This window comes from Thermobia domestica, chromosome 14 (assembly GCF_964235325.1).
Source record: "Thermobia domestica chromosome 14, izTheDome1.hap1.1, whole genome shotgun sequence".
NCBI lineage: Eukaryota > Metazoa > Arthropoda > Insecta > Zygentoma > Lepismatidae > Thermobia > Thermobia domestica.
Genome location: NC_137467.1, coordinates 53,306,607 through 53,323,551, shown reverse-complemented (window position 1 = coordinate 53,323,551; position 16,945 = coordinate 53,306,607). Strand labels below are relative to the sequence as shown.

General features: G+C 36.1%; 1 protein-coding gene across 1 annotated transcript in view; it reads left to right on the top strand.

Annotated features, from left to right (window-relative positions):
• LOC145669828 (uncharacterized) overlaps nt 1-16,945 on the top strand; it is a 106,372-nt gene that overhangs the window by 23,363 nt on the left and 66,064 nt on the right. The window contains exon 3 of the mRNA XM_081738174.1: nt 238-686. Within this exon, the coding sequence (XP_081594300.1) occupies nt 238-686 (449 nt within the window). The remainder of the gene's footprint in view (nt 1-237; nt 687-16,945) is intronic.

Here is a 16,945-nt window from a genome sequence, read left to right as displayed (position 1 = left end):
TCCGAACTCATGAGCGCCGATCTCGTACGCTCATTTATTAAAGAACATAAAACGTAAAAAATATATATTCAAATTTTTCTTTTCTTTTCCCTTAATACTAGTTTTCCATAACTTTGATCACTAGAAAGTGACTAATAGCTTTTGTACTTCTACATAGAAATTATTTATTTTAGCTCTGTAACGTACAATATTTATGGTCAATTTTAATTCTCTATATCTTTTTTTTCTCTTTTTCAGGACGTCGTATACATCAGTTTTAACCATTGTTGCCTTTTCAATGGAACGTTATCTGGCCATTTGCCATCCTCTCCATTCCTACACAATGTCAGGACTGCGACGAGCTCTCAGGATAATTGGAGTCCTTTGGGTGATCTCCTTTGTTAGCGCTATTCCCTTTGCCGTGTTCACGACAATCAATTACGTGGACTATCCTCCTGGATCAGGGAACACTGTGCTCGAGTCAGCGTTCTGTGCGATGCTCATGGAGAACCTGCCTCCGAATTCTCCGATCTATGAAGTTAGTAGCTTCGTGTTTTTCATTCTGCCAATGGGTGTGATTGTTATCCTATACGTGAGGATGGGTTTGAGGATACGAAAAACTAATTACCTGGGAAAGAGGATGGAGGGCGCTGTGCATGGAGAGACAAAACAAAGCCACTCGAGAAAAGCTATCATCAGGATGCTTAGTAAGTATATATACTTTTTTCTTGTATTTAGTGTTTGCCTTTTGATGGTATTTATGCTAATAAACAGAAGGAGAGTATCAACATCAATCATTAAGAGCCTGACATACTAAAAATAATACAAAATTTACCATTTTTCATTTGCTTGTTTTTCATAAGTGAAAGGAGATAATGAAATGCAACGTACCGCAATCATAGATAATGTTATCCTACAACACAAAATATGAACCTGAAAAATTTCAGTGTTGCCATCCATATAAATTACATTGTTGCCAGAATAACATTTCCCTCAAAATCTACGTTAAGGTAGACACTAGAGGAACGAACTCAGCTGCTCTTGATTACGTATTATGTTGTCTTGGAATCCTGTAAACTGATTTTTAAAATAATAGTTGTATTTAGTTTGTAATAAACAAAATAGTTTTAACATACAGTTGTTAAAATTAAATAGTAATGTTATTTAAAAAGTAGTTCACAGGGTACTAAAACAATATGTTACGTAATTAAATGCAATTGAGTTCTTTCCTCTAGTCGCTGCCTTAACTTAGAATTTGGGGCAATTATTACTCTGACAACATTATAACTTCTATGGATGGCAACACTAAAATTTTTTTCAGGTTCATAATATTTTCTGTTGTACAACATAGTTCTGTTTATCTATAATTGTGGTGAATTGCATTTCATTATCTCCTTTCACTTATGAAAAACAAGCAAATGAAAAATCGTAAATTTTGTATTAATTTTAGTATATCAAGCTCTTAACAAAAGACATGTCTATCAGCGAATATTTCTCCCACTAAAGGACTTTAAAAATATTGTTTAATTCTTTTTAGTGAAGCCATATTCATTAAATGAAATTAATTGTATCACCATAAGACAAGGAAAGCTTCGTGCAGCTACAAAAAGTTATATACTAGAATAAGTACACCTTGTCTCAAAAAGGTTGAGCGCATTCTTTACTGGTGTTTTGAGGCAATAATTTTCTAAGTCCAGCTTCGGGTATCTTCGGGAAAAAGTAAGCCAGGTTCGAACCTCCAAGCCAGCCTTTGCAATCGGGAAAAAGTTTGCAGATGTGTTTTTCTTCTTTTAAATATAATAAGACTTGTTACCAAGTGTTTAAAAAAGCAACATTGATTGAAATACTTAATGATACAATATTTCGAAACCTTTTTTTTTTTTTAACATCAGCACATGCTTGTTTGCCATTTAGCTCTCCATACGTAATGGAACATTTAAATACGTTAAAGAATCTTTCCATATGTAAAAGAATGCTCAAAGTTAAGAAATAGAACATAATTATCGCCTGAGTACTAAAATAAAAGTCAAAGTAGAACAGAAACAGCGTTTGTAATGGATATGAATGTCATAATTATCTTGAGATCCGTTATACATCGCTAGAAGCATAATTCTAGAAGTCCTTGTGCTAGCTCATTGGTAAGCTGTCGGATTTCAAATCTTAAGGTTTTGAGTTCGAATCCCGTTTAGGTTAATCCTTTTTTTTAAATTATATTTTCCGCAATGCATGAAAAATTATATAAAATAATTACATTAGAATACATAAGTTGTGTATATATAACATAATCATTGCAGAACATAGTAATTATTATGTTTAAAATATAACATCTGAGATAATTTTCACAGTAGGTCGGTATTATATATGAGGATGTAAATACAACTTAAGAAACTCGTTCAATAGCAATAAATAAATCATGTAGTGTATTTATTTGCAGCTATTTGTCATATAGAGGGTAATTCTCAACATTCATAATACAGAATGTCATTTATGTTCTTGAAAAGTTATTCGATGCATAAACAGAAGGTATAAACAGAGAGTCCAAAGTCGGAACGCTCACAAAAAAATTCATGAACCCCAAAGGTCACGTGAACAGACTGGAATTGTCCTTATGAAGCATGCCACAGCAGAAAGTCTTTACATAGATTTTCAATTCAATTCCTGATATATGCTTTTGCAATGTGGAAGTGGTGATGCCTTCAGTCGCCCTCTCTCGCTCGCTCACTCTCTATTTATACAGAATATAAAAGTGGATTTATGTGTGTATTTCAACATAATTCTGATATATCTAGAGCAATTTTAACTATATTTCTTACAGTCTGGAAAAAGAGTACTGTCGGGATACATATCAAAAATGCTAGAAACGGGTCGATATTAGTATCGAATCCATAGTTTCGTGGTCGCTTAGGCGAATGTTTCTACTTTCAATTCAAGTCCAACTAAGCTCCCATTAGCACCCAGGGTGGTTACGTAGCGACATAAAGATATCGAAATCATTCGATATTAGAATCGAATCGTAAGTTTTCAGCGCCGCTAACAGTGCAGCATTTCCCATTAGTCCACAATAGTCCACATTTCACATTAGTCCCATTGCCTAGAGGGCAACATATTTGCAGAGTGCAAAGTTTAAAACTTGAATAATATTTTATTTTTTTCCGTATGAAAAAGTTATAAATCAAGAGCAAATATACTATTTCACGAACAATCCTCGTTTACTATTCTAATATGTTTAATAATAGCGTAAGAAATCTAATAGTAATTCAGAACATGTTTCACAGTTGTTATTTTTTGTTACATAGTTGTAGCTGTAGCATGTAGTGAGTGGAATTTAACTGTAATAAATTCACTAATTAACCATATTCGAATTAAGTTTTATTTTTAAGTTCGGGATGAAGGGGCGGAGAAATATGTAGTTATTGGGGGCACCGAGCTTTTCTACATTTTACTTTCAAGATCTCCATTTTTCTTTTGTCATTTGTTCCTAATAAAAACAGTTCAGTCACTTTTGGATTGTCATAGGATAGTAGGAGTTGGATTTTGGGATGCAGCCTGTGAGATTCTAGAGGAGCTAACTGCTTGAAAAAGTATTTTTGAATCATTTGTAACATATGAAATAAGGATATGTATCATAAAAAATTGAAAGTAACTATGTCTGCGTAATCATCACGGTCAAATTGCAAAGTCAAATAAATTGACGTTTGGTATATAATCAGGCTCCAATCCCAACTGGGAAGTTATCATACGCGTGTCACTTTCATTATAATACATATCCTTAGGGGGAGTAGAAGTCCGAATTTTTGCGAAAAATTGAGTTGAGTTGAGTTTAGTTTAGCGTCCCTTTCAGCAGCGAGGCTATATGAGACGTGGACCTACTGATTAACGTGGAATCCGAACCACATGAGCGAAAAATTGAGTATCTCACAAGCCGTTCAACTGAGAGCTGAAATTCAGCATATAACTCTTTATTAAAAATAAAGAGAATATGTCCTGGCATTTTTTAAAATTATCTTTTATGAGCGGGGGGACGGGGGTGCATTTTCTATATATTGGAAATTGGTAGTGGGTTGATTTGTAAAAATAATCGAAAACGATTGATATTAGTTGAGAAACAAATTGAGTAATGCAAATTAAAGTTCTTTTTGAATTTTATACCCACTGCTTTCTATTTATAATTGCTGAAGCTGGTGTTTAATATATGGAGCGTTCCGAGCATAAGGCAATCAAGCCATAAAGTTAGAGAAAAATGGCCATAAAATTTGTATTCTAAACTTAATTACATGGGCATTTTCAATTAGTACGGCATGCTTAATTATATAGAAAATTAGTTTCTCTCTCTCTCTCTCTCTCTGATTTTTTCACGTTGGTCTACTTTTCCTTGATTTGAAACTTTCAAATTTCACCCTATTTTCTACTGAAATGTGTCTGTAAGGCAACAAAGAAATAATTATATATGATAAATTTAAATTCATTTTAATTTGGAAGATGAGAAACACTTTGCCATTATATATCGTAAAGGTCAGACCCACCAGTATTGTAACAGAGAGGTGCTTGAGCCATTAACGGTAGAAATTCAAACTCCGATAAGTGATAATTTCACAGTCTTGTTTTATTACAAGTGTAACCTCTTTAGCCAATGGAGAGGAGGACGTGGGCCATCGGTCAGAGTTGATGTCGATGGGTTTTGGTGGGCGGAGTTGGTCACAATGGTTCAGAGTGGTTCATAGTTGGTGGTGGGTCAGAGTGGATCACGATGGTTGATGGATCAGAGTGGGCCAATGGGGCATTTGGGTGGTGGGTGATAGTGGGTCATGGTGGGTCGTGGATCAAATTTTCATTGACCCACACCATCTCTGGTTAAAATTGTACTAAAGATAAGAGGCACCGAAGATGCATGTCGGCTATTATGCTGAAATTTTGCCCATGGATAGTACTCCACCAGGAAGCAATAAATCTGAAACGGTTCACGGTATCACCTTCTAGAACTCGAGATGTAGGGGTTTGTCTGATTGGCTAAATTAAGACGTCAATGATTTATCCTTCAACAACCAAGCTTTTTATGATCGTTTCCGTGGGGAAGTCAGAAGAACACGTGCCTAGTAATCGTAATATTGATAGTTTGCGTCCACCCCGGGTATTTGTTTTGTGTTTTTTGATTCACCTAAATATAAACAAATCACGCATATAGGCATTTTGACATATTTTGGGAGAGTAATTTTGTGGTTCGTTGGCGTTTCATCGCGTCTCTGCTGCTGGTAGTAAAGTTTTCAAAATGGAACTTGGGCCACCACGGATCGTCGCTGCGGGGCCACCAATTTCTGGCGAGAGGTCAATAGTTGACCATCTGTAGTCCACCGACGCTTACAGCTTAGAGTAATGAACGATGTCTTTGCCTTGTAGAGTTCATAACTACCGACGTCGGCAGTCAACTAGCTTTTAGTATTCCTTTACTAACCATCTATTGTTCATGTTTGTACACGGTGTTGTAATAATAATAATAATAATAATAATAATAATAATAATAATAATAATAATAATAATACGGTTATTATTATTATTATTGTTATTATTATTATTATTATTATTATTATTATTATTATTATTATTATTATTATTATTATTATTATTATTTGTAGTAATAGTAGTATAATTGATGATAGAATAATTATTGTCTATGTATTGTCCAGGTAGGACTACACACAGGATTTTGCTCGTTTTGGTTCGACTTGACTCTAATCCGAGTCGAGTTGGAAGATATTTTTCGCGCCGAGTCCAAGAGTAGACCTCAAAGATGTCTGTTTCGAGTCGAGTCGAGTTTCAAAGAAAAGTCGTTCGTGCCCATCCCCACTAATGAGAGCTTAATCGGAGTTAAGCGAAATTGAAAGTCTCACTATTTATCTAAGCGACCCCGAAAACTATGAATCTAATATCGATCATTTTCTACCAATCTTTTATATGTATCCCCCTCCATTTCACCATAGGTAACCCGACAGCACTCTTTTCGAAACTATAAGAAATGTGGTTAAAATTACTCTAGGCCAGTGGTTCTCAATCTGATTCCTATCACGATCCCCTTTTATCACACGCTCTTGCCAGCGACCCTTTTATAATTTGTTTTATAATAAGCTTGTGTGGGATTTTTAACATACCTATTTCTATAATAGTAGAATCCATTTTTTTGTTTATAGTGAACAGTGCCATGGAAAATCAGCGCCCGGGGCGAGAGTATAGTACGATGTCACCGTATATATGAGTGACGTCGACAGACTAGCTACGAAGCGCCACCATGGTTGGCACGAAGCTCAATAACATTTTCAAAATAAACCCTACCTTTCCTTAATTTTGAGCACATTTTTCCTTCTATTTTACCCATGTGCACATGCACTTTCCTAACATGAGTAACACACTTCCTCCGAAATGTGTGGCCCCTTTTTTCGGCGCCCGGCACTGACAGTGGATACAGTAACTGTAATATCTATATTCCCAACGACGAAGGTGCTGGTTCAAGATGGATGTTGAACTCCTTCATTGAAGAGGCCATTAACGTATCCGATCTAAGCCCACAACTTCTTGACCAAATAATAGAATGATCATGCGACAAGTCTTTGCAACTGGTTTTTTGTAACGAAGACTTGGACAAGTTCTGCCTGATGAGGAGAGAAGAATGTCCTGGTCTGGGGATTGCTGCTTTAAAAGTAATAATTCCATTTGCTATATCGTACTTGTGCGAAAGTGTGTTTTTTATGGTAAACATTAAAACAAAGATGAGAAATTGCTTATCAGTTGAAAATGGCTTGATAATGTTCGTCATGAAGATTGAACCGGACATTGCTGAACTAGTGAAATTACACCATGCTTAGGTGTCTCATTAGATTTTAATTTTAATTGTATTTCAATGTGCAGGTTTTGTTGCATGTGTATTTTTCTAGTATTTCTATATACAGTTCTCATTAGTTTTATATCATACCTCTTTGATTTAAATTCATTTTTAAACAACTCTACTAACTAACTAACTCTATGGCCTATGGAACCCGGAGGTTCAATGCCGCGTTCACAAAAGCTCTACACTGACTTCTATCTTTAGCCAATTGGATCCAGTTTCTACTTTGTATTCGTATCTCAGCGAAGTCCATCTTAATATTGTCCTCCCATCTGCGCCTAGGTCTTCCTAATGGTCGTTTTCCGATTGGTCTTCCAGTCAAGATTTTGAAAGCGTTTCTACTTTCTTCCATTCTAGCTACATGACCTGCCCACCTAAGCCTTCTAGACTTGACGACCCTAACAATGTTGGGTAAACCGTATAAATTATGTAGTTCCTCGTTATGAAGTTTCCGCCATTCCCCATTCCCGTTCCTCTTGGGTCCGAATATTCGTCTCAGGATCTTGTTCTCAAATACTTTCAGTCTATGTTCTTCCCTCAAAGTAAGCGACCATGTTTCGCAACCATACAGAACAACAGGCATGATTTTCGTTTTGTATATTTTAAGCTTAAAATTTCTCGACAGAATTCGCGACGACAAGACTTTGAACCGAATAGTAACACGAATTCTACACCCTTTGAAAATGTTCAGTAGACTTATTTTTTATTGTTCTTTACAGTGTGTATAAAAAACAAAAGTATGCCTATCAGAACAAAATTAAAAATAATATTTAAAAATAATTTCTGGTATTAGATTCTAACTATATTTATCTCTTCCGCCTATCTTCGCGATCCCCTAGGGGCCGCGGCTCCCAGGTTGAGAAACCCTGCCCTAGGCATACATGAGTTATGTTGGAACATACATACATATACTTTTATGTGTATAAATGCAGATAAGAGAGAGTTGAGAGAGAGCGATTAAGGAATTACCGCTCTCAATCTCTTCATTTTACTTTTGCGATTCGCGAATTTCTTACGTGACAGTTTGGGGCTAGCTAGTTTTTTGTCTTGGACCACGATCCGATTTTCGATATGCTCTACCTAAATGCTGTAATGCGAATATTGAGAAGTTATCTGCGATGAAAGTAGCTGCAAATAAATACATTACATAACTTATTTATTGCTATTACACGATTTTTTAAATTTGTATTCAATATTCACACATAACACACCGACGTTCTGTCAATACCTCAGATGTTATATTTTAAAGATAAGAATTACTTATGTCGTGAAATGATATGAATATATATATTCAACTGATATATACAACTGATGAATTGTAATGTAACTATTTTACATAATTTTCATGCATTGAGGAAAGTAGAATATCATAAAAGAATTTCACCTGAACGGGTATCGAACTCACGATTTAAACGCTCGGTGGTGTACCACTGAGCTAACATGACCGCTTTTCGGAAGCTGCTTCTGAAATATAACTGAGCTCATACGTAAATGCTTTTTTCCGTATGGAAATCACAATGACGAAACGAGAGTGTGAATACATAGTCTCGAAATATTGTATCATTAAGTATTTCAATGTTACTTTTTTCTACACTTAATACCATTTCAACATGTCTTATTATATTTAACAGAAGGAAAAACATATCTGTACATTGTTTCCCGATTACTAAGGTTGGCTTTGGAGGTTCGAACCAGCAGCTTTAGTTTACTGTTTTCCGAAGATACCCAAAGTTGGACTTCGAAAGAGTTTGTCTCAAAACAGCTTACATCATATCGCTCAATCTGTTTGGTATATGGTATATGTTTTTATACGTGTAAAGTCAGTATAACAATTCATTCTTTAAACAGCTTTTCGTATGTATTAATATTCCTTTATAAAAACTGTTTTTGATATTATTATTACGGCACACCATTTTCAGATTTCTTTCGCGAGTCGTTGACCAAGTCGTTCCCCACCAGCGTTGCCAGACTCACAGCTCGGAATTATTCCAAAACCTGATCGAACTTATGCTAGATTCGGTCAAATTATGCTAGATCCTCATAATTACTAATTCTGGAGTTTTAAAAAACGAAGTTGAGATACGATAACGTAACTTAAAATACACAGAGAGCAAGAATGCAATACTTCACGCACCAAAATTTTAACTCAGCTAAATTAATGCAGTCGTTGCCAGACTCAATGGCGTATATATCGTATAAATGAATGCAAAGTTTTTGTTTACATATTTTGAAAGAAAATTACTTCGCAGCATAAGGGGAGTTGGGAATCGTCTGCTAGGGGAGGGGGGGGGCAGATTTTTGGTCGGTCTCGGAGCTGTCATTTCAGGAATAAATATGATCATGAAGTCAGAAATAAAGATGGCGAAGTTGTCAAAAAGTTGGGGGGAGAATGGCCCCCATAGCTCCGCCCATGCCTCGGAGTTAAAGGATTAGAAAACCCTGGGTGGAGCCACAAAAAATCCCAAAGACGTTTCGAACTTACTTCGGAAAATAAGACTGCCTGTATGGTTTACCGACTGTATGAATCAATGGAAGAGGATACATTTCTGCCGTTCTTTTTCTTCCCACGACCAACTTCTTTCTCATCTCCAGGTTTTACGGCTTTCTGATAAATTTGCTGAAATTGTGCTAGATTTGGGCAGGATGCTAAAAGCAAGATGCTAGATGCTAGAGACATGCAAATTATGCTAGATCTAGCATCATTATGCTAGATCTGGCAACGCTGTTCCCCACAATAGGCGTGTCGTGCAAGTAACCAATCACACGTCAGGTACTAGCTTTTACCTATTGCTTCCTTCTCACAGCTCAGAACATTGGTAACTATGGATAGACGTACAGCAGTAATTACTTTATGGGAGTTGGAAGGTTATTCTGCAACTGCAGCTAGCAGGCGAGTAGGTGACCCGGCCTCTACAGGAAGGCGATGGATTCGGAAATATGGTGCTACAGGTCAGACTGATAATTTACGATCTCCTGGTCGTCCGCATGTGTCAACCGAAGCCTAAGATGCGAGATTAGTAAACGAAGCCCGGTTAGACCCACTAAGGACGTCTAGACAGCTAAGGGAAGTTTCTCTCTTTCCTGGTAGAAAGCATACAGCTCTGCGAAGGCTTGGTCATGCTAGGTTACGTGGCCGTGTTGCTGCCGTGAAGGAAAAACTCTCAGACGACCACAAAATTTACCGTCTCGCGTTTGCACAGGCGAATGTGGGTCTCAATTGGGAAAACGTAGTTTTCTCAGATGAATCCATATTCACAACATCAAAGGAGGGACGCCGTTTTGTGTATCGTCCGAGAGTCACCCGATATGACCATGGATATGTGGCTGCTTGCAATCGCAGTGGCCATGTATCTATTTTATGTTGGGGTTGGATTTCCAGTCGCGGAGCAGGACCGCTTCATAGAATTGAAGGACATCTGGACAATGCTCAGTACTTAGACATTATCAGTAATATCATGGTGCTATCTGTACGAGTATTTCAGCCTGATGGTGTAATTCAGTTCCAGCAATACCAGTCGCCAATACATACTTCCCGTGTGATTCAGGAATGGTTCGCAGGGCATCCTGAGATTGATTTAATCGACTGGCCGCTCGTGGAGCAGACCTCAATCTCATGGAAAATATGTGGGCAGAAGTGAAGCGTACTCTAAGGGAAAGTTGGCCTGAGGCAGATCCACCAAGAACTCAGGATGACCTGTGGCATCTTGTTTCCGAAGCATGGCTGGAGGTAGGGGAAGGAGATAGATTTGTCACCCATGTAATAGATTCCATGCCCAGAAGAATGGAGCGTGTAATAAATTCAGAAGGGTCTTGGACACAATATTAATGTCCCCGCCTTAACTCCCGAAAACAGCCCTTTTCAGGGCTACCTAAACGCTTCTGAAAATATTTCTAGAAATAAACCACTCCTTGTATCCGATTTCTGTGCAATCCTACTAACAAAAGAATAATTATTAGCTGTAGGCTTTGAACTCAAGACCTCTTTATTGGCAAGTCCGTACTCTACCAGTGAGCTAACATGAACACGCAAACCCAACCTGAAGAAACACGACTTTCAATTTCTGGTATTCGATGACAATGATGCTCATATACTTCGCAAATGTTGTATTCAACTTGGGATATTCCGCAACACACACACACACACACACATAAACAAAGCGAAAGAGAGAGAGAGAGAGAGAGAGATGAATATACAAAAGCATATTCAACGTATTCGAATGAGACTCTAAGTAACGACATTCCGTTCTAAAGAGAGTTTGTGTTTCTTCCCGTGACGTTAAGGGGATCGGGAAAAGTTATGTGTCTTGAAGCAGGATACGACTTTGGATACTCTGTTTATACACTTTCTATATCCGTAGGAATATATTGTATTTCACGAATGTAAATGACATGCTGTAATGAGAATATTGAGAAGTTACATCTGTATGACAAATAGATGCAAATAAATACACTACATAACTTATTTATTGCTATTGAACGAGTTTCTTAAGTTGTATTTACATCCTCATATATAATACCGACCTACTGTGAAAATTATCTCAGATGTTATATTTTAAACATAATAATTACTATGTTCTGCAATGATTATGTTATATATACACAACTTATGTATTCTAATGTAATTATTTTATATAATTTTTCATGCATTGCGGAAAATATAATTTAATAAAAAAGGACTAACCTAGACGGGATTCGAACTCTCAACCTTAAGATTTGAAATCCGACAGCTTACCAATGAGCTAACGCAAGGACTTCTAGAACTGCTTCTAGCGATGTATAACGGATCTCAAGATAATTATGACATTCATATCCATTACAAACGCTGTTTCTGTTTTACTTTGACTTTTATTTTAGTACTCAGGCGATAATTATGTTCTATTTCTTAACTTTGAGCATTCTTTTACATATGGAAAGATTCTTTAACGTATTTAAATGTTCCATTACGTATGGAGAGCTAAATGACAAACAAGCATGTGCTGATGTTAAAAAAAAAAAGGTTTCGAAATATTGTATCATTAAGTATTTCAATCAATGTTGCTTTTTTAAACACTTGGTAACAAGTCTTATTATATTTAAAAGAAGAAAAACACATCTGCAAACTTTTTCCCGATTGCAAAGGCTGGCTTGGAGGTTCGAACCTGGCTTACTTTTTCCCGAAGATACCCGAAGCTGGACTTAGAAAATTTTTGCCTCAAAACACCAATAAAGAATGCGCTCAACCTTTTTGAGACAAGGTGTACATAGATGATCTTTCATTCCTTAGCTAGAGTAGCGGATCTAGAAGCTAAAAACTGGGGTTAAATAGCCAGAAACCAGACTATGATAGGTATACAATGAGTTTACGAAAATCATTTTAATTTGGAATCCGTTTCGTTAACACTTCGTTAACAGGAACTAGGAACATCTAATGTTTCAAAAAATTTTGCAATGAAGAATGAACGGCAGCGCTTCCTACATAAACTTTCAATAATATGTAAATTGTACTTCAATAAATTTTTGTCAATCCAAAAAACTGGGTGGCCTAGATTCCCTGGCTCCGGATTAGGTCCGCCACTACTTAGCTAGTAGCAATACTTTTTTTTTGTTATTGTTGTGATTTCCCTCTAGAGCCTCCATCAGGTAAACATACTACCACTATATCCATTAGCATAAGGAATACGAATCGTTAATAAAAGTCAATTATTGCAAAATAATTGGGAAAATGAAAATGTGAGAGAAAAGAAAGATCCCTCGTACATTCATGAAAACTGAACTATTTACCGCAAACTAACATTACTTGTGATCGAATCAGGTATCCCTCGAATTTAAGGTAAGCGCTTTGCCATTGAGTCACCATGTTCTCCACGAAAGATCTCCCTTACCCCCACTATATTTTTGATTTTTAGAGAAATATTTGATACTAAAAAATATAGTATCTTGGGTAAAGATGCCCCACTGAGTGAAGATGCCCCTGCTCAAATTGCTCAAGGCCTGTTGCTTGTGGTCACAGGACTTGCCGTGCACGTGAAACGGTACTACACGGTCTTGAGTAAATATATGTGAAAGTTGCATCGGTGAAAGAAGCTGCTTTTGTTCAGGCCTGTTCACAAAGCTAAGTTACTCTTATTTCAGTGTCCATAATCTTAGTGTGTGAAACGTAGTAATGCTCTTCACGATAGTTAAATAGAAACATATGAATAAAACATAATTGCTTAAGAACTTCAGTCTTTTACAAACGCTAATGGGCTTTGTTGTGTTTCTGCGTCTATGAGTATGTCACGTGATCGACTGGGGCGTCTTTGCTTCAAAATTGGGAAAGTTGCCTCAGTAAAATCGATGCAAATATGCCCCACTTTATAACATTAAAGGTTTAAGATTTCTGTTCGCGACAACCACTTTATGATGTGTTGCAAGGATTGATACGTTCGTTATGTTTTAAACAATGTTTGGTTTGAGTATGAAACACTAATTGTTCTGTAATAACCTGTAATTAATTGTTCACTCAAAAGCAAACGGGAAATTCCCATTTGGAGTAATGGATTCGTTTCCTGGTTGGGTTGCTGCTTTCAATGATGTAATTTATAAACTTTTTTTTTCTTTTCGCTTCTTACGTGACCAACATTTGACTGAATGGACTTCAAATATGTGTATATGTACTGTAATGACACTAGTCGGCTAACAAACTGAATCAAGAGAACGTGCATGGATTGAATTTTAAGCCATTTCTGCGAGCTGCATATGTATGAGGGTTGTTCAAAATACTAAAAGAAATATCCTTGGGAGAGAGATCGTGCGACACACTTGATTTGTCACAACTTCCTCTATGTGGTTGAATTATTTTGAAAAGCTAAATTTCTGGGTGAACCAAATATCCCTTCATTGCAAAATGAAGAGCATTTCCAATAATGAATCAGATATCATAGGTATACCAGTGTTGTAGCTAGCAAGTTGTTATAAGGGGAGACATTACTTTTTCAGGCAGTGGGTTTTTACATATTAAAAGAAAGCCATCCTCCCCTCTGGTCTAGTTGCTAGTACGTGTCCCTTTGGTGCATGGGTTCGAATATCGGTATGAACGCCGTAGAAAATTTGAGCGGTTATAGTCGTTGGAATTTAAACTGTAGGTTCACTGCATTAATTGTGATCGCAAGAATCCAAGTTTGAAGAAATGAAAAAATGATAATAATAAGGTCCACAATTCTTTTTCCTCTTTTATTTTTATCCATTGTTTACAAACAAATTTTGAAAATATACATGGAGAATACTTGTCATTTTGTTGAAAATTTTCTTTATTATTAGATAGATAATTAGTAGAAATTAAAATTACTAATATTAGTGGTACAAAAGCATAGTTGCCTGTTTTTATGTTGTTCATAAGCACATTATTAAAAATTGTAAAACTGGGGCATCTTTCCTCCACATGCAAGCCGAAGATGCCCCACTTAAAGGTTTTTGTAAATGGTTTATTTTAAGTTCTTAAATTTACTGAAATAAAATTGTCTTTCGAGATATTACAAACAAGACATCAGTCTTCAAATTGATCATAAATTCAGCCACCTCACCTCAATTGCAGGAGTGGAAAATGAGCAATTATGAAAAAGTGGGGCATCTTTATCCAAGTTACTCTATTGAAAAATTAGATGAAGAAATCAGTATCTAGAAAATGGCACTAAACGAACTATGATTTCCTTCTAGGATTTTCTTATAGACTAAACATCAATGTGCGCAATTTAGATAAGATAGATCAATATCTAGAAAATGTCACTAAATTAACTACGATTTCTTTCTAGGTTTTTCTTATAGGCTTAAAATTAAGGTGCGCAATTTAGGTGAGATAAATCCGTATGTAGGAAATGTAACTAAATGAACTATGATTTCCTTCTAAGATTTTTCTTATAGGTTAAAAATCAAGGTGTGTAATCTATGGTGAAATTAACTATTGGCTACTGAAATGCTGCATTATAGAAACATTAGTTTATTTAACATTGTTTTATAATAGTTCAATCATGGAATTAATATCAGTCAATCCATGATTTAAAGAACCCGATGGTTCATCGCTGTTTGAACAAAATAATGCTTCTGTATTCTATCTTGTGTCAGACTACTCTATTTAGGATTGGTTCGCCCTACTTCTCGAGGATCTTGTTTTATATTATGCTCTAATCTCTTTTTAACTCTATCTGTAAGTCTGTTACTCTGAAGTCAGGGATTTTTAACTAGAGATCTATACACCAAGAGGAGTTTCTCATCTGAGTGATGATTATTGGTTATCGTAGGCTTCTTGAATTATTTATTTGGACAATATCCTGTTGCATGTATTGTGATATTCGGCATCTGACTTTGTCCATCTGCCGTCCTTCACCCCATTAGTTTTGTTTGTGTACACAATTCATTTTGTATGTATGTTCTGTAACTAAGAAATCTCTGTCCATAAAAGCGGTATTTTTTCTGACTAACCACTTGGTCTGTTTAAGCTCTACTATACACCACAGTGAACATCTCGGCATTAAAGGTAATGACGAATTCACATGTAACTACACTCGTGTTGCTCGGGAACCTTTAAGGTACTGGTTATATATCTATTACAACATGTCGTCTACATCCCTACATTCTCTGAGGTTCTGTTCGAATTGAAATATCTCTCTCATTTCCAGCAATATATAATTTATCCATCATATACAGATGTTATCAAAGACATGGAAACACATGGAGTTCATTAAATTCATCTTGTGAATATGACATGGGACTGCCGTTAGCCTGAAGAATAGCTTGAATCGTTATTGAATGAAGGCACACATGTTACTAGTTCTCTTTGTCAGTAAGATGTGGTATGTTACTAGTTTTTACGGATTGCAGCACTTCATGCGGTTCATGAGGATGGAGAAGGATATGTCCTCTATATTCTGGGGGTTTATACTCGGCCATGGATGTTCATGGCGATTGACTGCGTTGGTCGCAGTAGGCTTTTCCAGATCCAGAGCCAACATGTTCCAGTCATTTTCCCGACATTTGTTCTACAGAACTTGGTGACAGTTCTCTTGCTAGAGGTTCTGAGTTCAAATCTCAGTCCAGTCGGTCACTTTTCCACTTTTTGTTTTTAAATGTAAATAATTATTAAATATTTCATGATTTTCAACTTCTAAAACTTCGCGACACTTTTTCATTTTTAACTCATGTTAGTGTATTTACTTTTAAACATGACAGTTCACATTATATACAAAGAAATAGGAGTATGCCCTCTTTAAAAAATATTGAAAAAAAAATTGAAAGTGACTTATAACGGAGTAAACTCTAGACCAGTGGTTCTCAACCTAATTCTTATCACGACCCTCATTTTACCACATCCTCCTGTCAGTGTCCCCCTTATAATTTCTGGTTTGTAATAAGCCTGTGTTTGATTTTTAATATACCAATTGCGGAGATCTCAGAATATCCATCTATTTCTATAATAGTAGAATCCATTTCTTCTATATAGTGGACACAGTAACTTCCCTAAAAGCGAATGGATTAAACCCAAATTTGCTGACTACATTCATTTTACAAATATCAAATCCAATGTACCATACTGTTTCAAATGGGGGTCATTTGAAAATTTTAAAACTTCATGACTCCCTTAATTTTGGGTCATATTATATATATATTAGGGTGGTCCTTATTTATATGGGGAAAAATAAATTTAGGAATTTCCTTGGACTCACCCCTAAAATAGTTCCATATGGCACAAAATTAAGCTAGGAGAAAAATTAGATCCATTGAATAATTTTAAATGGTGCCCCAAACGACCTAAAATTTTGAATGCGTTTACAATACATAGTATATGGGGAAAAGCTGGAATAAACTCTTGTAATTTACAAACGGCTTAAGGGAATGGAAAGATATCTTGGATAATGGAACTAGAGAAAATGAGCAACCTAATTTTGTATAGCATTATTATGGCGGCCATCTTGAAGTCCGCCATCTTGAATTAAGGTCAAAATTTTCAAATAGGAAGAGGGTCATGTTACATATCATTTTGAGGTGGCGTTTTCCCAGAATCACAAATCTCGTATTATTTTCAAACTACCAATAATCTTGTAAGAGTTATTACGTGTGAAAAACGAAATGCTTTGATGT